This window comes from Rhamphochromis sp. 'chilingali' (assembly GCF_963969265.1).
Source record: "Rhamphochromis sp. 'chilingali' genome assembly, chromosome: 15".
Classification (NCBI taxonomy): Eukaryota; Metazoa; Chordata; class Actinopteri; order Cichliformes; family Cichlidae; genus Rhamphochromis; species Rhamphochromis sp. 'chilingali'.
This window is the reverse complement of record NC_137942.1, coordinates 10054179-10078760: the sequence shown is the minus strand read 5'-3', so window position 1 is coordinate 10078760 and position 24582 is coordinate 10054179. Positions and strand designations below refer to the sequence as shown.

General features: G+C 37.9%; 1 protein-coding gene across 1 annotated transcript in view; it reads left to right on the top strand.

Annotated features, from left to right (window-relative positions):
* Positions 1 to 21331, top strand: part of hs3st4 (heparan sulfate (glucosamine) 3-O-sulfotransferase 4) — a 90672-nt gene extending 69341 nt beyond the window's left edge. Inside the window, exon 2 of the mRNA XM_080905946.1 lies at positions 20302 to 21331. Coding sequence (XP_080762072.1) covers positions 20302 to 20956 — 655 coding nt within the window. The 3' untranslated portion in view covers positions 20957 to 21331. The remainder of the gene's footprint in view (positions 1 to 20301) is intronic.
* The last annotated feature ends 3251 nt before the right edge of the window (positions 21332 to 24582 follow it).

Genomic DNA, 24582 nt, shown 5'->3' with positions numbered 1-24582 from the left:
GATTTTGTTTGAGATGTCAACATCCTTAGCTGTGCAAAATAATGAACATCCAGAAGGAGAATAAAGCATCTTTTAATAGCCCTCTGTCTTGCTGAGGTAAAAGTCAATGTGCAAACCATTTATAACGAGGCAATCATCAGGTGGAGCTTGCGATAATATTGTTTCTCATAATATACCCTGAAATTTATTATGGCTTAAAAACCCTTCCCAAGACAAGAAGAGGAATTCTTACTGAGCTTGTTACAGCCCGAGGAAGGAACAACACATTGCATGCATCCACAGTGTGTGAATATTCACATGAATCATGCAAATTGCCAAGGTTTTGAACACAACATTCAGCTGGGCTTGTAAAGATTAGTAAGACCTGCTGACTTGGAAATGCACATTTGAAATGTGATCATGTGAATAACCAAGCAAAGGATTTGTGGAAAAAAATTCTTCCTGACAAGCTTTTAACTGCTGTGCTCAACTATACAAACTGTCCATTAATAGCTTTGCCCATTTAAGTTCATCTGAGATTATCCTTGCTTAAACCACTCTTGGTTTCATAATGTCTTCAGTATCTAAGTGGTGAGAGAGGGCAACACTTTATATTTTCAGATGAAACCAGGAAAAATGCATCCTTATGTGAAACCTGTCTCTGATGAGTAATATTAATGGCACTCTGTCTTCATAGAAACTAAAGTAATTTACAACAAATAATGTAATATCCCAAAGACGAGCCAAAAACAGAAAGCATTATACTTAATGGTTTGATTTAATTACTTACTTTATATACAAAATATTATACATAATGGCTTTGCAGGTTTTAATATGGCTGGACTGCTGATAGATTGCATTTGTGATGCCTGCATGGGAAATGGTGATTAAAATACTACTCTTCTGTGAGAGCTTTTTTGCAGATTTTGAAACCAGGGCAAGGGGATCTTTGCTCTTATTCAGTCACAAGAACATTACTGATGTTGGGCAATAAAGCCTGGATTACATTCGGCATTCCAGTAAAACCCGGAGGTGTTGGATGGCATGCACGCTGGACAGAGAGCCCTGACTAGGACTCATGAGGGCTCTGTGTACAGAGTGTCTGTCCTCAGTCCACTTTTGCCACGACATTCTAATGAAATCCTGTTATTTATTTATTAGTGTTTACAATCTTATATCGAAAAGTACCAATTTCCACTATGTCTTAAGGCTCAGTACTGCATACTGACAGGGCCAGGTTGATGTTGTGAGGCCTTTTTCCCCTCTCTTTTATTCCAGAAAGTATTTATATATTAATCAGTACTCCTGTGCCCCCTTTAACCATACCCACTATTTTCATTGTGCTTGCTCTTGGCATTTTTTTCCTGTATGCCAGTCTTGTCATATTCTTTTGTCTATAATTTTTCATTTCATGCAGTTTCATTTAGGTAATCTCAAAACCACTGTCTTTCTGGCAGACAGTTGTTCCCTTGAAAAAAAAAGATAGGTGTTAAACCTAATTAATTACTGCTAAATGAAATAGCACCTGGATTTTCCTAGCCCCTTTTCTATTCTTCACACCAAAGCCTCATTTACGCCAAATTTCAGAGCGGTGGAGATGATCATACCTTGCTTTTACACATTTCTGACATTTGAATGAGCTGATAAAGTCACTAGAGAGGGCCTTTGGTGAAGCTATTTTGATTTCTGCGCACATTTATTGCCTAAATAGATTCCTGTTGAAGAAAATATCAAGTCACATTGTGTTGTGAATGATATCTGAACTACCATTACAAGATTATAAGACGTATCTGCTAACAAGGAGCTACAAAGAGCTCTTGTTTGCTGCTTTTGTGAGCTTTCAAATGAGGTGCTTGCTTTTCAGAAGCCTTCTATTCTACTGCTGGAATAAAATGAAAGAAAATATTGCTTGTATGTGCAAGAGTCATTAAGCAATTAATTTATTGTGCAACTTTACACACCCCGGAGTCCAATTCAATTTATAAATGCAGATTGATTGGGAAATTAGATTCTTTAAATTAACTGAGCTTTACTTTTATATAAAGGGAGGGTCCATAATCACTGCAGCGTAACATGGAGAGTTCGAGTACTGGTCAACTTGGTGTACACACCAAAGGCTGTTTTTTGTGGATGATAAATCAGTGAAGAGCTCATAGTGGTTAATGATGTATGGTAACACAGAACTCACTGCACAGAAGAAAACTTGACTACTGGCAGAGATAAGACAACAGTTCAACTTCCAATTGAGTGCTCAAAGTGCTCAAAATGTGGCGATGGAAATGCATGTCCAAAGGATTATTATTGTCATTGCTGATTGTTATTAATTGCAATCATCTATATATCCCAAATTCATTCACTAGAAAAATACCGTCTTTGTAATATACAGCTCCTTTACTCCTTGCATTTCAATGCCGCAATGCAGTTTGCTGTGCCAAATCATCTGATCACAGTGCTTAATTGAATACTGATGTGAAGAGTACAAGAGATAGCAGAGCAGGCTTCACAAGTAATTAAAAAATGCAACTCAACCCATATGGATAATTTTCTTTAACTCATTTATCCTCTGTGTTGAAGTGTACCTGCTTTAGCTGGTGGTTATTGATAAGACACTCCCATGTCAGGAGTGCGTCTGCTTTTTGGAGAATTTAATTTCCAGTCAATATACAATATAGAATGTTGGAGTAAAGGAGTAATAATCTGTTATGTAATATTTCCCTTACCTTTGTCTGTATCACAGGGATTTACTTGGTAGCAGAAGCTCAAAGATTTTCCACAGTACAAGGACAACAGGAACTATAGCACACTACACAGTGAACTCCCAGCTTTGCAAATATGCATTTATCAGCTCATTTGAATGTGCATAGGGACGGTGTGGTGCACAGTGTGCTTCTAAGTGCATTATCCAGTCAGCAAATTTTCTTTGGCAGGGTGGTGTTCCAAATAAACAGCTAAGCTGTGGCACCGATTTGGCGATATATACAACCCAGATGTGGTTTATATCTTTTCAGCCAAATTCAAACCATCACACCGTCATGCCATGACCACGGGTAACTGTTTTTTTTGGTGTAACTGACTCGGGATGCATCTGGACTTTGTACAGAATTCAATTTTATCCTTTAGCCAATGAAAACCGAGGCGGGAAACTGTTAAACTGATGTAAAAAAAAAAAAAGGTTAATGTTGAGCGGGTAGAATTACTTTATAAATTGCTGCATACCTGCCTGTTTCAGGAGTATGTGATACAGCATGGTTTTCTAAGAACGTATGTTTGTGTTCTTATCTAAAAGTAAATGTGCTGTAGTGCCGTAGCCCTGAGCTGCTTGTTTTTACATGGGCAGTTTGTTTCAACATATTCTGTTATATCAGGAGAAGCCATCTGAAGGAAGATGACTTTAACCTCGTAAGACCTGAACTCTTCCACGGCATGCATTTTTAATGTCTCTTTGATATTTGGGCTGATTGGGACCCGATGAATGTAAAAACAAAGAATTACCAGATTTTTTTTTTTTACCTTATTTTTGTTTCTAAGACAAATAAGAGCCACATATGAGGATATTCATTTAAATTTTTGATAGAACAGTAGAAGTATAATGTCCTCGTAAGTGGATATCAGGCCCTTGTAGAGCAAAATTGAGTATTTTGAGCTAAATAACCCAAAATGTGATGTCCACATATGTGGACGCCAGGTCAAAACACTTAAAATCGTTTTCCCATATTTTCATAAAGCATATATTTTTATGTAACTTAGCTTTACTATTTATATAATGGTAAGTGATACATTTCAAGACTAGTGCAAAACATGTGAGGACAACAATATCAAAAAGCCTTCTGAGATTAAGGTTTAATATTTGGTTTTATTCTATCTATAAACATTTGACACATTTCTCTTTAAGCTCTCCCTTTGGCAGCCTGGATTACATGAGCAAATCTGTATATCTCTAAAACATTATCCTGCGTTTGTGATGTGTGTTTATGGCAGATTCCCTTGCTGTGTCAAACTACCTCTGCTGGGGAGATTAAGGGTGTGTACAGGGTCTACTGGAAGTGCTCAAACAAGCTGCTCAAAAGGCTGAGGGCTATACTGAGATTCATTCAAGGATTACATCCTCATATCTCCTCCCATCTTGAGTATTGAAAACCAGAGAGATGTTCAATGACTTGCAACAGCCATTTCACAGCTGAGGTGTTGTCTGCCCATTTCCTCCATGATAAAGACTGTCTTTCTGGTGGTTTGGGGCTGTAACCAGCAGAAATAATGCGGAACTGACAAAATAAACAGGTCTTGCAGAGTGTCTCTGCTCAGTGAGATCTTTGGTTGATGTTCAACTAATATTATAGTTGCAAGTATTTGAGTCCATGAGACTGGGAAGGAACGTGCCCCGCTTTGATCTTCAAAATTATTAAATATACATGACAGAAACCAGAAAGCTCAAAGGCCATGATACGAAGCTATTCCTCCATAAAGAGAGACACTTAGCGGAGCGGTTGTTTAGTAGCTATTTTCGTGTTTTCTTTCTGACAGCACAGCAAAGCCGCTCACGCTGCAGAGTTGGGTCCTGTTTATAGTGGACTCTGTCTAATCCTGTCTCTAATCCCTTCAGTCTTTGCAGGTATGAAACTCCGGCAGGGGAAGCAACCCTGTGAGATTAAGGTGTTACATTAAATCTAACAGTGATTAAATAACCAACCATTATATGACTGTAGCAAATTAATTTCCCCAGTGTCATGTCAGCTGGGTAACACAGTCTATCTGTGGAGCCAACTCTGTGCTGCTGATTTTAGATGAAGTCACACCATGCAGAAACATAATAGATTTGCCTCTGTACATAAGTCACAGTGAAAACAAAATTCCTCTAACACAGGCAAGAATTCAGGCCTGCCAAGTTGTGCATTTGCATCTTGAGCATTCCAGCAGGGCCTTAAAACACCTTTTTTGCCAGATATAAGAAAAGGCCCCTGCAAGTAAACACATACATTTAACAGCACGTTCTGTGCTTTCCTCTGCCTGCAGTTGCAAATATAACTGACACAATATCTTATAAGTGATAGCAGCTCACATGGCAGGTGAATTATTTCAGCTTTTCAGCCCTCCCAACAGACTGTCTGAATTGAGCAATCTCTGCCAGCTAAAGCACAATTTGGATTAGCAAAAGCCCCACTGATAGGTCAGCTTAGCCCGTAATGGAGCAGCTTAGGCCTTGTCTGCATGATTATAACATTCTTAGCGGCCTTTTGCCTTGCTTCCAGATGTTACAGCACAAACATATCTGCCTCACTTCAAGTCCAAAATAAAATGTAGATCAGAGGAACAACAAAATGATGAACATTTTAAAAACACCTTTGCATACGTGATACATTTTTCAAGAACCTTAATTGTCAGCAATGCTGTTTGTGATAAATGTTGAAAGGATCTTTTAGCTGTAAAATATGTCAAGCAATGCTTCTTCCTTATTTGGCATAAATAATTTATTCTAAAAGTTCTCATCTTTGACAACATTTTCTTTTTTCATCTGTTTGCTAAATCAAAGCATTATAATGTCAACTTTAACAACAGTTTAACTACATTCGACTACAGCAGACATTTCATTTCTGACGCTTCTTTTTGAAATGCTGGCATGTGACGAATGCTTTATAGTTAATTGATATTTAGCAGCACTGTTATTTTGCACTGTCTGTGCATTTAAGCAGCTACACATTCAACTTCAGAAACCCCATTTCTCAGACCTTCAGCAGTAATTTATTTTCAACACTTCAATTTCTCACTGCTCTTTAAATTAGAGCTCTCAGCCTGTGCAAGTTGTTCTCATGAAACACAAATGACAATGTAAATTTCCTCATGTCGTGACAAAACGACGCCGTTCGTGTGCATATGCATTTGTTGGAAAGTGCTCAACGCACCACCACGTAGTGATTCTCTTCTTAGCATGTTGTTTGCATTATCAGTACATTATATAAACAGGCCAAGATCAGGTTAGAAGTTTTAAAGCTTTATGATGGATGCTGTCAATGATGCAAATGGGTTTAAGAAGATTACCTGAAAAATCAATGTTTTATTTTTCCAAATGACAGTCCCAGTGTTTATGCAAACTGCTGTGTGGTTTAGTCATTTTCAAAGGGGTGTCTGTCTTTAGAAGTTTCTCAGACTCTTCTGATCACAGGTTTCACTCAGGGGGCTTTCATCATTTACCTTTCTCCTTACCCAACCATGCCAACACTTCCACTGTTAATATTAAACGAGACGTCCTCATGGAAATAAAACACGTGCCAGAATGTTTTCATCAGCTCATTTCTCTTGCACGTGAAACTTTTTGTTTATAAGTTCACGGCTCATTTAAAAGAACTTTTGCTGCTAGCTTAATTCACATGCCTCCACCATGAAAATGGACACCTACGACCAGCAGTTTCCACCACATTACTGCAGGGCACCCCGCTGCTTTGACTTCACGCTGTAATTGCTTTAGCTCCGAAATGTCATGAACGTGATCTGTGGCCACATCTTATAGTTTGCGAAACAAAAATGTCACTTTTATTCACTATTATTGTTTTAAAAAATACATTCTGTTTCGTCTCGAATACTCGCATACTACTTACTACTGGATTAAGTTAGCTGTCTTTTTTAACAATATACGTAGTCACTTCTATTGCAATATTGAAGTCAGGAATTAATAAGGATCCGAAGAATGAGGAACATAATGGGGGCAAAGGGAGCCTATCCCAGCTGCCTTAAGGTGACAGGCAGGGTACACCCTAGAAAGGCTGTCAGTCTATTGCATTGCTAAAACAGAGACAGTCAGTTATTCTTGTTCACATTAACACCTTCAGCCAATTTAGAATCACCAATTAACCCAACAAAGAGGAAGCCAAAGAAACAAATGGAGGAACAAGGAGAACTTGCAAATCTCAGTATAATGTATTAAACATATTTTGGAAAACACATTTTTTATTTAATAATTTATTTTTAGACTCCCTTGGGTGTTCCAGGCCTTGGCTGATCAGTGTTGTTGTTCTTGTTGTTTGGAGGGGAGTTTTTATTTTCCCTCTCTCGCTTTCTAGCATCCTAAATGCTTGAAAGATTCATGTTGCTGTTGATACGTTTAATTTCAAGCTTATTTGTATGGGCTAAAAAACAAACAAGACACTAATAAAAGTGCTCATCGATTAGTTGATGATGGGCTAAAGTGCTGTTAGCAAAAGCCTGCATTTAGACACATAACTGTTTTCCTCCCTTTGTCAGGTACACCGCATACCCCCATATAATACAGGAACCTTTCTCATCTGTTTTCCATCCTCTCTTGCCACAGCCAAAGGTAATATTTTACAATGAGTATTACGATGGGCCAACCTGCCCAGATGACCAAAAGCAGCTTAAAAGAATTTGTGCCGCTCTGTTTGATTGGTATTAAAGGTGCTTTTGCACCACACTACACACTGTTGCACCGTGTATAAGCAGAGACAGGTAGTGGGTAAATCTCTCAAACACAGGTAATAGATACATGCCTCCCTTATTTTCTTTTCTTGCTTTCTGTTTTGCCTGTTGGGAGCAAAAATCTTAGAGGCTTTTTTTTTCCAAATGCGAGACAAAAGTGAAATATACTCTCAAGCACTCGTAGCTGCCACATGCACACTGAAATATAGAAGTATATACAGAATATGAAATGCCTAGAACATGGGGACAAAGGTGCAGTGCAAGATGTGAAAGACACAGACCATAATAAAAATACATGAGTCACACCATATTTAAAATGAAATACAATGTTTACAAAGCACTATCAGCAATGGCACATCGCCCAAAGTCATCTAAAATCACGCACACCAGCAGGCTGCCACACTCTCCTGACAGAATAGACTCACACCCTTTCTCAAGAGAGATAATCACTTTTAGTTGCTGGCCAGTCGCAGCTATGAACTGCTGACCCAACATTTCAAATACTGCACGTTTTACTTTGTAAATTTGATCAAAGTCTTTCAAGTTGCACCAAAGCTTAAAGAGTAGGATCAGGATCCATGTTGCAGAGCAACTACCATGTGTTTTTGCTGCCGATCATATGATCATAATGTGGTGGATCATAAATTTGATTAGTTTTGAAGTTGTACATCTCTGTTCCTTACATTTCATGTCATGCCCTTATTAATGTTTTATTTGTTGCTTTGACTGTTTTCGAATAGAATATGCAGTGGGAACATAGAGGGAGATAAGTAGTGAAAGTTTTGCCAGGGTTGATTGTGCGTCGATCCATTGTTAATGCCTCAGGGCTCCAGTAGGTGGGTTCGCGCACCTCCTCCTTCACTCAATCCGGTTGTTCAGTGATGACGCGACGAATCCTACTTCCGGGCCTAAAGTAGTCTGCATTTAATATGGCTTTTGTGTTGTTAACATGTTTAATGTTATGTATTTTCTTCTATTTGATCTCAAAAAGCTCCTAAAACAGTCAGTGATCACTGTTGACCTCCCTCTGCTTTTATTACTGCTAATCATTTATTTAAGCTCAGTTTTTAAAACCTTAGGATCTAACTACAGCCCAGCCCATGCAGCAGTATATGAATGACTAACCTCGTATTGTGGATGGATTATCTCAGTTGTTCTCCTGGCTGAAGTTTGGTCCTTTTACAGCATCCTGCCATGCGATTACATTTGTTCCTGACCACCGAGAACACTCACGTTAACTTTTATCGAGTGGGAAAAAAGTTAGCTTGTTTATATTATGCTAACATAGCTGTGTCGCTAGCGGTCACGTAGCACATCATTATATACCAGCTAGCCCAACTTCAGTAACCCTACAAACGTCACTGCTGTTTAGTTTTCTGTCTTCATTTATGCTGGAAGTGATAACAGAGCTGTACGTTTTAATTTGTTTCCAAAACCCCGCAGTCAGGACATGCTATATTGTATTTAGATAGAAGCTAGCGAGCTAACGCCCTGCTAACTTCTAACTCTGTTAAATGTCATAAATTCCGTTTTCATGGATGCCTGGATGTTAAACTCAATTGTTACACCTGGTAGAGCAGAACGCTGATCATTTTATTAAAGATGAAAGACTTTAGACAGTTTTTCAACTCTCAGTAATGCCATAGTGATCGTTTGATATGTGGACCTGCAGCGGAGTTTAGGTCCAGACACGGCTAGTGACGTCAGACTGAACAACTGGATACAGACGAGTGAGAGTGAGAGCTGCGTGTCTGTGCCGTTCTTTCACCTCTCCTCACTATTTCCCCTGTTTAAGGTAACTGCCATGCACAGATCTGTATAAACGTGGCAGCATGTGTTACTGTTGATTATTAGGTCATTATCATTGTTCATTTTAGCGAAAGATGTGAATTGCGGACTATTTTGCTGAGAAGTTCCAGTTAACCTCTGTTGCTGTGTATGCGAGTTTTCACTATTACTCCGCCATATTGTGTGAAGATTTTTCTGTTACTATCTGTATAAGTTAACTACTGAAAGACATGCAGCACTTAAAGTATTATTTCATTGCTGTGGAAAGTTAGTGACTGTGTCAGCTAACATGTGCAAGTTAAAAAGATGTTTTTGTCTAATGCTACAGTTCATGTTATCTAAAGCATTCTCATCAGCTAATGCAGCGAACAATAGTGACTTAGTTTGGACACAGTTGTCCTGAGACTGAGTGCATATCCATAAGAATATTGTTTTGGTTGTATTGCATGTGAAACTCATTACAGACGAGTGAGAGCTGCGAGTCTGTGCCGTTCTTTCACCTCTCCTCACTATTTCCCCTGTTTAAGGGCACAACAATAACAGGAGGTCAAACACGAGACAGAGGAATGAAGACAGAGAAAATACAGAGGAATTGCAATTAAGTGATATTTTTAATCAGTTAATGGTTTTTTTTCTATAAATCTTAAAACTGCTACAATGATTTAATTTATGTTGAAAGAAATTAAATAGAAAAGAGGGACCTGGTAGATAAAACAGTGTTAATGAGTGTTAAGACTTCCCATATGGAAAAGATATATATAAATCTTATAAAGTTTGTATCTGTCTTGTGTGAAACTTGTATGAAAAGCATATAAGTGTGAAAACAGATATAAGATCCCTTGAAAAATTATATAATGAAACTTGTAAGTTTTGGATACTTACTAAAACAATGTATGAAAGTAATGCGAAAGTGGCCACTTTCATGAGTAATCACATATAAGTTTTTACTATTTCTTTTCCGTATGGGTTGACCTCGTCCTCACTGGCTCAGGCACAAAGACAGTTAAATGCTAGAGGCATTTCTCATCTCTTTTGAGGTTAGAAATTTTGCACCACAGTTGACTGAGGAATTCACTTAAAAACTCAAGGATAGAAACTATATGAAGAGATTCGTGGGTCATAGTGTATTCCATATTAGCTACAGTTTAAAACTGGACAGTTAAACCTGCACTTTAAATGTATTTTTATTGTTTGTATTTGTCCTCACCACGAATCTTTCTTTTGTTCTTAGACAATAATCCTTCTGAAAACTGAGTTTCGTTTCTATCTGAAATATCACAAGTATTGTTTCTAACCCTTTCAAGTGCACCAATAATTGCAATGTAAAATGCAGAGATACTGGGTTGCCAGTGTGGAAATGTGGCAGGACACACCCAATTTAAAATGTTGGTTAAATGCAAATTACAGAGAAAATTATCTGGCAAATATAGGCTTAATTACTATTAGTTGGGTCTGCACAACTTCAAGCTTTAAAAAAAAAAGCAATCTTAAAGATTTGACAGTAAAAACACGAACTTTAATACCTTAGGTCTACTCCTTTTTGTCCCTTTACTCGCTGTGATATGTGAAACTGATCCACAGTCTAAAAATATGTAAAATAACACATTGCCTTTTCTGTTTCTAATTCATAACTGATAAATGGATGGATACTTTTATAGCAATTTTCTGCACAATTTTAGAATTCAAAGCACTTTCTTACTACTAGCCTAATTTACCATTTATACAAGTGCTTTTTTATGCCTCAGCACTTTTACCCTAACATCCACACACACTGATGGATTGACAACACTTTAATCTTCAGTATCTTGCCCAAAGATACTTTGACATCAGGGTTGTAGTCGAACAGGAGGATCAGCTAGCGGATCCGTTGTACCTTCTTAGTCCAACACAATACAATTTTTTGTTTTGCTAGTTAATGTTTTTAATGTGAAGCTGTAGCAGTTGGTAATATTTGGTGTGCAAATTAATAACTTAATACAATAAATTAATAAAGCATTTGTCTCTTGGCAAAGTCACTAGATTTGTAATATTCCAAATATAAATATGCTGCACCATTTTTCATCAGTCAGCAACAGACTTAATTACGATTGTGATACCACATTAAGTGATTTATGGGGGCTTCCAGACATTTATTTGAATGAAAATGTTCAGGATTGCCAAGATTGAAAGTGGCTTCATGCAGCATTTATATGCCATTATGTGTGGTGTTCCTGCAGTTCTGTTGGAGCCGCTGAAGTCCTTGATTAATGTTAAACAGGAAAGGCAAGAAAGGAAACGCAGTACACACTTTTGCTTTTGCTGGATTTCTTATTGATGCATTTCAATATCTGCTGTGTAGTAACTAAGAAATGAATGCAAATGTGCTCTGAAGAGTGCTATTTAGGTTTGGGTTGAAGCATCAAGACAAATACATGTAGAAAGAATTGATGGTGAACCAGTGAACCAAATACTCGCTTTGAATGCAATAACCCCTACCTAATTCAGCAGTGACTTAATTTTTACTATATACATGTTTCATTTTATTTACTATATTGCTCATTATTCAGCTTAACACATACGCTTGAGGGAGAAAATAGACAAGTACTCAACTCAGTCACTTGCGTCCTTTGTTGTAATGTGTGAATAAGGTGCATTATATAGAATCAACAGAGCCCAACACTGACATTTCTGTAAGGCTTCATTGCAAAGATTACCGATTTTTACAACATGAGAAAAGACAAAAGTAAAAAAGTCTGCTTGCTTTCAAATTTTCATAATATTCATCCTGACATTTTGTGAGTTAACTCAAACTTCTAAAAGGAGAAAATCATCAAAATTCTGTCTGTGTTAGGCTAATGTCTTGCACACAGAAAGTAAGAGTTTGTGCAGTCTTCTTTTTCGTAGTGTCATGCTGACCTACAGCCTAATAATAAGTTGGGGGGGAAAAAATTAGAAAAAAGTAGGAAAAAATACTGCCTCTGATAGGTAATTTCTGGAAAATGTCCAGGTGTTTAACTGATCGAGCTGCCAAAAATCTATCATTTGGATATCAAATCTTTTCTTTTAAGTTTTCACCAGAGTACTTATGAGTAATGCAGACCAACAGTGTCTGTAATGTATACCTGACAAAGACCTACATATTATACTCAAAATTACATAAAATACAATTTGTGCTTTCCGGTTATATTAAGTTATATCAGCCACACATGCAAATATGGTGACATTATCCATTTTACATTATTTCTTTCATCAGTCATATGGCGTTGATCTTTTTTTTTTTTTTTTTTTTTTTTTTTTTTTTGGCCTGTCCCGTTTGGCTCTTTTGCCATCAGAATTGTTGTCTAAAGGCAAAGAAAGATGCCCAACGGATTTACTTTACCAAACTGACCATCCCAGCCTTGCCGTAATGGTCCATTTGATTCACCTTTTATTGTTTATTTTATTTTCACTTACTGAATACGGGACAGACTTGACTGGGGGAAAGAAGGGGAGAAAGAAAGAGGGAAAGAGAAACAGCTGAGAAGAGGGACGGGGGAGAAGGGCAAAAGACAAAAACCAACAGAACGGGCAGAGAAAAAAAATGCATATATCAATCACCTGGATCACCTGCTGAGAAAGAAAAAAGAAAGCAAGCAGAAGAGAACAAGAGTAATAGAATAAACAACATCACAATGATATATGGGAATATGACAGTAAATACTAAATGTTAAACATTATTGTGCAGCACATAAGATCAACAGAACACAGTGTGCTTTGAGGTAGGAGCCAAAAAGGGTGTAGTTTGTGGGTGTGATCACCCGTGTGTACACCTGTGAGCATGGACGTGCTTGTTTTTTGTTTTTTTAAAAGGTTCCTTCATGTAATGTAATAATCTGCTAGCATATGGCGTTGATCTGACGACATGCAGCAGCTCATATGTTCATGTCTTCTTGTTTAACCACAATAATTGATGCCTTTCAGTCTTGTCATTCTGACAGACACTTTATCAAAAGTTACACTTCAGCTACCTCATAAATCCACTTAGAAAAAGCATGGAAAGAGCTCATGGATGTGTTATGTAATCAAAATAATGAGCATTTTAATAAAAAGGTTGCTTTACATAATGCAGCCAAACAAGTGCAAAGTTTTGTCTGTGGTCAACTTAAACTGATTGGATCCTGAAGTGTTGCCCATTTTTTTCTCTGGCAAGGAAATCTATCATGTTCAAACTGTCATATTAATTGGTTCTGCTTAACTGAGCTGGATCTGCAATATAGCCAGGATGTAAATTTTAGCCTTTGACTTTGACGTATTCAGGTGTGACTTTCAATTAGAGCTGCTGTTTTGTGCATTTCGTTGAGCTATTAGACATTTGGTAAGGTTTCAACGGTGTAAGCGAATTAAGTTGGGCTAGGCAGGCGCTAATGAAAAGCCCTCTGTTCCACACAGAAGAAAATGCAGAGCTTTACATTTTTAACATAAATACCATAAAGTATTAAATGCAAAAAAAAAACCCCAACAACTTTGAGGTCACACTCTGTCCACTGGCTCATTAACATTGATATTATCATATCACATTGACCTGCATGCGGTTGTTATGTTGTGTTCTCGCTTGTGCTCCAACTTTGTAAATAAATGAATGTGAAAGTGGCGCAGCAGTGCTGGGACAAGCACATAACATAGACTTGTTTCTGTAGTGGCAACATCAATAATGGAATATTGAGGGCAATTGTGATCAAATTGAATGAGTGTTGTCTGAAGTGCTCTCATCAGTTCATTCAAAGACAGATAAACAAACAAGTAAAGAACAATAAAAGGAGACAATCGTCTTTCAGAGGAGTGGCAAACTGCTGTTTTTTTATTAGACCACAGATGAGCCATTATGTAAGGATATTATTTTGGGTTATGTACTGTGTGTTTATTTCGAGATTTATGATTAGAAATCAGTTCCTTTTTATAGCCAGCAATGTTAAGACAAGACAGTGAAGTTGAAAAAAAAAAAAGGCAATATCCTTGAAGTTTGATTTGAGATAAGATTGCTTCCGTTCTCTCTCCCAGACATTAATACAGTTAAAAATAGACTTATTTTCTGGCTCATATACACTGTTATGTACTAATGTTGCAGGTCGGTACAGCATTCCAAACATCCTCATAGTCTGCTTCATTGCCACACTTTATTTCATGATGTTTTATGTCCAAAGGGCATCTGAGCACAGCTTCAGATCTCAGCACTGCAGTCTGGTGATGTGGGCAGAGAAGTACCTGGCTTGCCCACTGTTGGAATGGGATGGTCTTTAGGGGATCTCAGGAAGGGGGTGGGGAATAGGGGTTTGATCAGGACCAGCTGTCACTTCTGTCCTCAACTATTTCTCAAAGTCTACAGTCCCGCAGAAGTACAAGTATAATAGGCTTATTTAGAGTGGGGAGGCTATAGCAGTTTTGCTCTCCTTGTCATGTTACAGACATGATTTGCTTGTCTTTTAATCTCTACTGAGGAAAGATTGACAATATTAACATTCAACAATTTAGCATAACTCTGACCGCTAGGCTCAAAATGTTGCATTTAATTAATGAATGTGGTGCATCTGTAAAGACAGCATGATAAATGTGGACAGATATACAGTCTATATTCCGTGATCATGGCATTGCAGGTGAAAGAAAGCAATGCACTTGAGAAGAAAGCCAACAGTTTGTATGACAAACAGCATTAAATCTGAAATGTGTTTAAGCTATTTAGAACTTGGTTCATAGTTCAATAGGAGTCCATGTTAAGGTGTACTTATTTACCATTATTATGCACATTAGTAGCTTAATGACTCTTTAGAAATAATTATAAGTCACTTATTAATGACTTATTCATCACAAAATATTCTCCAGCTACTAGACCATTAACTTAGAGTTATCCCTCAATTACCTCCTAATTACTACTTAGTAAGTATGAGAAAGCTGTTATATTTGAAATATGATTTTAATCTGCTTTGCTTATTTTGGCTCTTAAAAGGTGGTAATACCACACCAATAGTAATTTTCACATAATAGCAGTTAATAAATTTAGTGTACTATTAAATGATAAAGTGACTTTAAAACAGTGTTCCTCATTCTATCACCCAATGTACTGTTATGATTAAAGACAGGAACAAAAAATCTCACTGCAGTTTGGCATGGTTTCATCCTATTGTCTAAACAGCTTTGAAACAACCTAGCAACACTCTTCAGTCAGTATGGGCCTGGTTTCATCGCTGCTTCTTTGTGCATCAGCCAAACTGGGAACTCTCAGTGAAAAGAAAAATAAATAGATAAAAATAATATTCAACAATGCTCATGGTAGTCTTAAAGGTTTTTCAAATAGCTGGTAATAGCTAGTATTTTAGTTGATTAACAGACAAAAAACAGTTTAAGGGAGTAAAAGGGGATATTGTAGAATAAACAATAATAAACGATGTTGTAGTATAGATTTATTTTTTTTATAAAAATGCATTTATCGTTGCTGATTACCAAGCACCTGACTGCATTTTGAAATACAGTTTGGTTTGGTTTCATCTTTCTCATGAAACTACTTCTAGATCTGTGTTTTTAATAACAACAGCCAGTAAATGTAAACAAGAAAAAAAAAGAAAAAATGAAATAAACTGGAAGTCAGTGAAAGAAAATAAGTGTTTAACGTAAAACGAGTCAGGAAAATTCTAAAAGTAAAAATTAACCATTTCCATATTGCCCAATGTAATAGTAAAAGCTCTGCATCTGAGACTCTACTGCACAAAAAAGTAGCATGCAGAGCTAATATTAAATACATTCAACCATATCTTCTCTTTTACTGGATTTCAATAAAAGGCTTTTATGCCTATTATGCATATAGATATCTTTCTGGTGTGAAAAGCCCCTTGGATTTGAAGATAGTGAAAGAAAGACATAATGTTTAAGTGATTCAGAAGGAATCATTAAAAGCAATAAATGGATTAAGTTTGTGTCTGTGTATGCACACGTGTCTTTAATTATTATAATGTAAAACTTAAAACATGAACAAAAAAGAATTCATTAAATATATGTATATAGGTGTGACACATGTGAAAAGCCTAATGTCACTTTTTCAATGCTCTAAATGACAAATCACATAATATTCTCACTGTAATTGTAAGTGGCTCTATGTACATTGCATAACTAAATCCAGTTAATAGCTTAAAGGCAAGGCTGCTGAAAGGATACTTTCACTACACAACCATGTGGTTAGGTCAGATTCAGGTTGAGAAAAACAAAAAACAAGCCAAACTCTCTCCCATTACTTGAACATGATCTGATGGCTCAGAATGGCAGCCTTCTCTCTATTTATTTTCTTCCCAAAAGTTGCACCTTAACCGTGACAAAACAATGCCTCCCACTCCACAGCAGACCCACCAGGACCCCTTTGCTCTGGCCTGTGGGCTTGTTTTTTTTGTGTGCCAAACATGTACGCATCCACTTGTTGAGAGCCAAGCAAAGAATGACTCATTTGCCCAACCTTTGTTTTCTCTCCACTTTGCAGTAAACCCATGTCTTTGTTCTTTGTGCCGCTGTAATCACAAACATGTCACTCATGGTAAAATAATTGGATTATTCATTGCAAAATGACCACAGTATATCTCTCACTGCAAATGTCTTGACTGTTTTTGATGAAAAACGCTTTTACACCCTCGACTGATATTTGTAATTCCAATTGTAAGTGTAATACATTTGCCTGTTCTTGCACTGGTTTGTTTTTTTGTTGGGGTGGGGGGGGGGCTGCCTGTACTAAGCACTGGTTAACTTATAAAGGTTTATCAAAGCCATTTTTAGTAAATCCGAGTACAACTTCTGCTTTCTCTATTATAGGACTAACAAGTATGTTCCTTCATAAATGGCAAGATGACAAGATTCTGACACCTCCCCGACAAAACGATTATTCTCTCTTACTGAGTCAATATTGGCAGACAGCAAAGAATTCCTGTAATTTACACCTCAATATCATTATGTTAGTTTTTAGGCGTTATTGAAAAAAAGAAAAATCACACAAATCTGCCCACAACATTGGCCCCCTCTCCAAAGTACACTCTCCAAGGAGTCAGCTTATTATGAGTGGACTCCTTTAGAATAATTGATTGTATTTGACATGACGTGGAGGAAGCACGGCAGATTGATACTCTGCTGCTGAAATGTGATCAATCCAAATGAGAGACTGTGGGAGCGTTGATTCCTCTGCCAGAGTTTATTAGAAACAGCAAAGCTTCTCTGGAGAAACTGCATTTCTCCATAAACAGGTTGGACCTATTAGTATCTGGGAATGTAAATGAGCATCATGCCTCACCTCATCATACCTCAAAATATTCCCCGCACAACAGTTTGACAAAACAGAATGAAACATCGAGTTAAATGCTCACGTATGTTGTAGTGGGTGTTTAGGAACTAAGACTTGTGATTATCTACTAAGATTTTGTCTTAACAAACACACACACACACACAACAAATTTGATTTGATGTACTTCACATTCTTACTAATGAATCAACTTTCTCAAATGGCATCCTCCAGATCTGAAAATTATGAGGAGTGGGTGTAAAATGGAATTCCCTTCCTACGAGTACGTAACCTTGGTGCAACTGGAAAGTGAACTTGTTTTAAAGGTTGATTTTGTCTTTTCATAATTTATTTCACTGTGGATGACTTCTTTCTTCCACTCAAAGTATCTGATTGCAAAATGTATTGTTAATATTTGATGGAAATATTTTTTATGCCATAAATTGTCAAAGGATCATATCTTGACAATGATTTTTTGAGTAATTTTATATTATTTCCTTAGATACTTGTAATGCAACACAGTTAGAATTCATCAAATGGTATGAGAGACCTTTCCTCTATCTTCAAACTTCTGTTTGCTATGTAAATAAAGTGTTAGGCACGTGTTGAAATGCAAGAAATAAATGTTATGTGGTATGTTCTCGGTGTGAGGCAGTAAACAACAGATGGTGAGCAGCGCCACTTTAGCGCTATGGATTTTATTTAGCTACCCACCTGAATGACCTGCATTGAGCTGAGCAGCTGATGTGGAGAGAAAAAAAAGTAAGAATTAACTGTTTGCTCGTGTTTACTTCAGTTCCACTAGACTGCAAGGCCAGAGGAGTCATTTTCAATGCACAGTAAAATTAGCTTGCTTATCAGTGTTTTGATTTCCTTCCCGCCTCAACATCCAACTGACATTTTAGACGTACATGGTCCATGACTGATTCTCAATCAAAAGCACAATAACAAGCTACTGGGCTTATGTGCTTTCGCTCGCTTTTTTAATTAAATGTATGATGACAAGCAATGAGCGTGATTACAATAATAGCCTGCTATGTTTGTGTTTTCAAAAAAAGTAACCTTGAACACTGTATAACTGTCCTTTCAATTGGATATGCTCCAAAGATTGCCAGGGAGACGCTGCAGCTAATGTCCATACAGTAGGACGTCGGTTGTTTCAAGGTGATTCGCTGTGGTGTGTATCTGAACTTTTTTTTTCTGCATGGCGATGTTGCTCTATTAGACCACCTACTGGACTTTGGAGTTTAATGGCAGACAGACCTGAAGTTCTTGAAAGGTTAAAACAATCTTTAGCCATTTATTACTGGAAGGGGGAAGTGTGGAAAGTGATTGAATATAATGAAAACTAATACTCTTTCTGGTCACTATGCTATCTGTAGATATGTTTAATATCCCATTACAGGCCCAGAAGTAACCACAGTTCTATACTGTCAAGAGACAAACATAATCCAGAGGGAAATTACCCATCAGGAAGGCAATACTGTTACTGAGATGCAATTACCAGGCCACTTGTGAGACTTTCAGCCGAGTATCCGTGGGTACATGTGTGTGGTCGATATGTGCATAACAGCTCTTATGTCTAGCAGAGTAAATTGGATTCTTTGCTGGAGAACAGTTAATTTAGAATATGTCCAAGATGCAAATGATTGATGTGACTATATCGTTACAACTGTAGGTTTGTGGTGCAGGGCAGCCAAATGGAAAAAGAATATTGCAGGGAGAAGGAAATAGCTTTTATCCCAGAATTATGGGGAAATTTCTCCACTAAATCAGTGAGTCTCCAGAAGAAATAATTTCGATTTTGGTCGGTTGTTCGGACATTCATTTCCAAGCAAACATTGGTGAATTTGGAAGGAAGCAGCTTTCTACGTGCTTGGATTCTGCTTCTTTTTTACAGTGTATTACACATCTCCTGTGCTTGTATTCGTTAGTAGTTAAATAATCTGCATGTCTCACAGAGGATTTAATGTACCAATTTAGCACTGAATCACATAGCTTACAAACAAAGAAAACAGTACGGATTGGAATGAACATCAGTGTAAACATTTGATAAGGGTTTGCTTGAGGCGATTGCTATGCTTTATTACTGATACAAAAATAAAAGCTGCAAAAACAAGAGTTGCCTCTGTGCATTTGATATACTTGCCTCTGCAGTGGCCTATCCTACAACTCAGAGATGAAACTCATAATATTGGTGGCAATGGCACATGGCTTCCTGCGACTCCCTGGATTAATTCATCAAGTCTGGGACATTTCAACTGTACTGCAAATTATCTCCTTGAATCTGATAATTAATCACTGCTGCTTTAAATGATTGGCCCCTAACCTTAAATGCAGCAGAAAGAGCAAAAGAAAAGAGCTGCCTGCACCCATTCCAATCTTCTCCTGCCGGGGAAGTGCATGTGCATTAGAAATAAAACTGCCTGCACAGAGTGTGAGCCTAGCATGCATAATAAATGTATGACAAAACAATACCCCAGGCACCCCAGTATTAATGATATGCAGTGAACTCATTATTAAAGTTCCAAAACAGCTCCTGGAGTAACACAGATGGAGTCAATTAAGCAATGAGCATACTTGCTTTCCTGCTGTTTCATCTTCCTTCTTTTATCTCTTGCATATTACTCTATGGATGTAATTAGCTGTATGTTTCTCCTCACAACATAATGTCCAGTGATAATAACGGTTATTTTCTCTTGTAATTTCGAATAATGCACTGCTTAGTAAATGTACCAGATTTGCTTGCACCTTGTCCTTGGGTATGTTATTTGCACTGGAAGAGGTGTTGAGGGTAATACCATGCTAAGCTGTTTTTTTTCCCCCTCTGCTGTTTCTGTTCCCAGAGACCTGATGCCTTCAACGCTGGAGGGGCAGATCACCATGGAAAAGACACCAAGCTACTTTGTGACTAACCATGCCCCCAAGCGCATCCACTCCATGGCAAGAGACATCAAGCTTATTATTGTCGTGCGTAATCCTGTCACTAGAGCCATTTCAGACTATACACAGACTTTGTCCAAGAAACCCGATATCCCCACCTTTGAGGTTCTGGCTTTTAAGAACCGGACGCTGGGTCTTATAGATGCCTCGTGGAGTGCGTTGCGTATAGGAATATATGCTCTTCACCTGGAGAGCTGGATGCAGTATTTCCCACTCTCCCAAATGCACTTTGTCAGTGGAGAGAGGCTCATTGTGGATCCTGCTGGTGAGATGGCCAAAGTGCAGGACTTCTTGGGACTGAAGCGGATTGTCACAGACAAACACTTTTACTTTAATAAAACGAAAGGATTTCCATGTCTAAAGAAGCCAGAGGACAGCAGCACTCCCAGATGCCTTGGCAAGTCTAAAGGGAGAACTCATCCTAAAATTGACCCAGATGTGATTCGGCGGCTGCACAAGTTCTACAAGCCCTTTAACATGATGTTCTACCAAATGACTGGTCAGAACTTTGAATGGGAGCTGGAGGAGGACAGTGAAACTCGTAGCTCTCAGGACTAGCATGGCACGGCTCAGCCACACCACCAGCCTTCTCACTAAAACTAATCTTGTCCGGCTTCATCTTCAGAGAGTGCTTGAGCACGCCAATCAATCATGGCTGTCTTTGCAGTGTCTGTACCCATTAGCAAGAGTTTACTGACATGCTTTTTCTTGATGATGGCAGATCATTATTGTATATACTAAACATAAAATATATTTATATTTGTGTAAATGAGATGATTTATTCCTTTTGGGTTTAAAGCATAGAACTGATATAAAAAAAATCATGTTGACTATGGCAATGCATGCGATGAGTTAAGTGTCCTTACCTCATGAGCCCTAAGGGTAAACTCTGCCTGTTTCTTCTCCCTTTACTTTCCTGCAGTTTGTTGCCCTCACGCCCACTCACCAGCATTCAGTACAAAAAGATATTCTATTTCAATGGCTAATGCCATGAAGCGTTCTGTATTATTTCTTTTAAAAGAGTTCTGCTGCTTTATAAGAGAGAGAGAAAAGAGGACATGATAGACATAGAACTATAATCCTTTGACATGTGCTCATCTTTTCAGTTGTCTATATCTGAGTGGAGACAATCCTTTTAAGTTTACCAAAGTGTTAATTTACTCTGTGTCACTGTTATGGTTGATCTGCACTCATTAATTGCATACATATGAGAGAAGATGTACTGTGGCCATCATTCAATAATTGGATTGTTTCACTGCACAGTTGAACATTAGCATACTGACGACCATGCGCACCAGTGTGGTGCACTATGAGTAGTTTTGGTATAGCATTACAAATGAATCTGTTTTCTCTTTGTGCATCAAACGAGTCTGCATCTAGGCAGAAGAAAAAATTGGTGCTGCCAAAGCATTCCCAAAAATAACAGTTGACTTTTGTGGTCCTGCTTGCCTTGTGACCCTCCTCTTGTCACAGTAATACATGTCAATGAGGGTGAAGAAAAACAGAGGACCGAGCAGAAGTTTGTTACCAAACATCTGCTGCTATGCAGTCTTCTGTCGTTAGAGATTAATGGCGTGTTAAATAAACTGCTGCTGCTGTTGGAACAATGTCAATGTCAAAGAGAATTTGCTGTCAAGGAAAAGCTACATACATGCCCAGGTAAATTACCAAGCCATTACTGTATGTGCTTAACTTGAATGGAATAACTCATGCCAGTCAAATGTGCTGTAACTAGACGTTTTACTAGCAAACACTTAATCACATGATCAGCAACGCTAACTGATTGAATGCTTGTACCAGATATTACAGGCTTTTGCTGTGAAATGTTAATTTACTCATACAATGAAATAACAACATGACCCATCATCTTTCCTTTATTATTTTCTGATTTTGCATAATCTGCTGTGCGTCTGTCTGTTGTCTCTGGACTTTTCATCAATTGAGACAATCAATACAGCCAATGAGTCAATAAATACAGTCTGCTACACATCACTGGTTGCTACAGCTATGATGCATTGCTCTGTTAATCTTCCCTGTTCTCTTGCCATGGATGATTGGATTGGTTCGCTCTCTGTAGACCTCTCTGTCACCCAGGGGAAGCCAGCACCAGCAGCTACTTACACAGAGCAATTGATTCAATCAAAGTAAGCACTATACTGCCCTTTGTAGCACCAAGCCTGAACACTTACCTCTGAGTCTCACTATCCCAGAGTCACAACTTCCACTTTGAGGCTTTTCTGTGCAGCCATCCCTTGGTGTTTTCTTGACAATGTCTCTGCACTTTTACCCCCCCTTTCTATCTATTTCTCTCTCCTCACACATGTCATCCTCCAAAGCTGTGAAGTGTGTTGGCTGTTTCACAAAGGTGAGGCACTGAATAAAGATAAGTGAACTGCAAGCAAGACATGCTAATCACACAGTTAATAAAAGCCCTTATCATCATTTATTTATTCACATTTTTCATTTATTTATTCACATTTTTGCTAAGCTTAAGAACAAGCATTATCTAACTTCCAAGCCAGACAGTCCCTCCTACTCAGTGTACAGATACTCAAAGAAATCCGCAGAAAGCACCCTACAGGGTTATTAGGACAGATGACGACTCCATTTTACATCTTTGAATATGCAGCCGTGTTGTCATTTGCATTTCCAGGATCGCACACTTAAGGGAATTCCTTTCCAAAGTGAAAACTTGGATCCAATTGCTCATTAACAGAAACACGTGCACCTTTTTTTTGTATCTCTTGCTTGTTTTAGGTACAGGAGGAGCACTGTGATACATCCGACAAGGCTTACCATGCATGAAAGACATGCTAAGCTGTCCTTCATGTGTTCCTCCCACTGGGGGTCATGCTGTGTTAATGTGGTTCCACACTGTTTCCAGCTTCAAGTAAAGAAGATTGTGATGATAAATGAGTGTCACCTACTCATCAAACTGTCACTGCTTAAGTGCCATCATTTCGGAAATGGGGTACAAATTCATATTTGTCAGACATTACTGAAAATTTGGCAGGAAGTTGAAACAGTGCTTTGAATAAAAAAAAAGAAAGAAAGAAAAAAGCACTTAGACGTACCAACAAATGTTTTTGCAGTAGCCTTTTGTGTGTTTGCTTTTTGGCTGAAGGGCTTTAATCTGTGCATGGTAAAGTGCGAAAGTATGCATTCACTTTTCTATTTTATGAGCTCCAATTATATACAGCATAATGGAGGGTGCAGAAGAAAAAAAAAATACAGTGTTAATAGTTTGCTTGCGGAAACATGGATGTTTGAAGAGAAGTCTCCATTACTACCAACTAATTGGTTTTTCACTTCATTTGAGTGAATGATCACCAGCTGTGTAAAGAGGCACAATAGTGTCAACTCTGACAACTTAGCACTCCTCCACTCTGAGTAACTCTCTAATGTAGTCTCTTAAATTGCTCATTTTAATGTCCACTGACATTCACATTAGTAAAGGACAGATTCATTTGGAAATGTAGTTTTAGAAAAGGTTTCAAAAATCTTTTTTTAAGCAACTTGTTTGCTAATTGTCAACACGCAATAAAGGTTTTTTTTAGCAACTGCAAAAGATCCACAAAAAATTGCTGAAAATTAGATGGAAGTTTACATCATGGTAATTTTTATTCATTTTTAGTGAAATAATTCATCTATAGAGGAATTTTATTTGCATGGAAATGTCCCAAGTAGGGATGGGTATCGTTTAGGTTTTATCCGATACCGGTGCCAAACCGGTACTTTTGAAACGGTGCCGGTGCTTAAACGGTGCTCAAACCGGTGCTTAAAGAATGGAGAACACAAAATTGGTCCAAAAACCTCTCATGTTCAGCTGTTTTTTTTGTAAAAAGATAACAATGTTAGCCTTTTCTGCAGCTATGGGGCATATATAGTATCACTCTTGGCTGGAAGCAGTGCTTAAACAATGGAAAAAACACAAACTTTGTCCAAAAACCTCTCATGTTTAACTGCTTTCCACTTTTTCTTTGGTCATTTTAGCCTTTTTGGCCAGCGTGAAGGGAGTATCTGCCATCAAACAAGAAGACAGCCGCATGTAGCTATGATGATGTTTGCTAGTTCACCTTACATGCATTAATGTAATAACGTGGTTAGCCTACTCAACGTAAATTATACACGAACAACATTAAGCTACTCACGCAGAGAAGAACGGCTGCTGCTGCCATCATCAT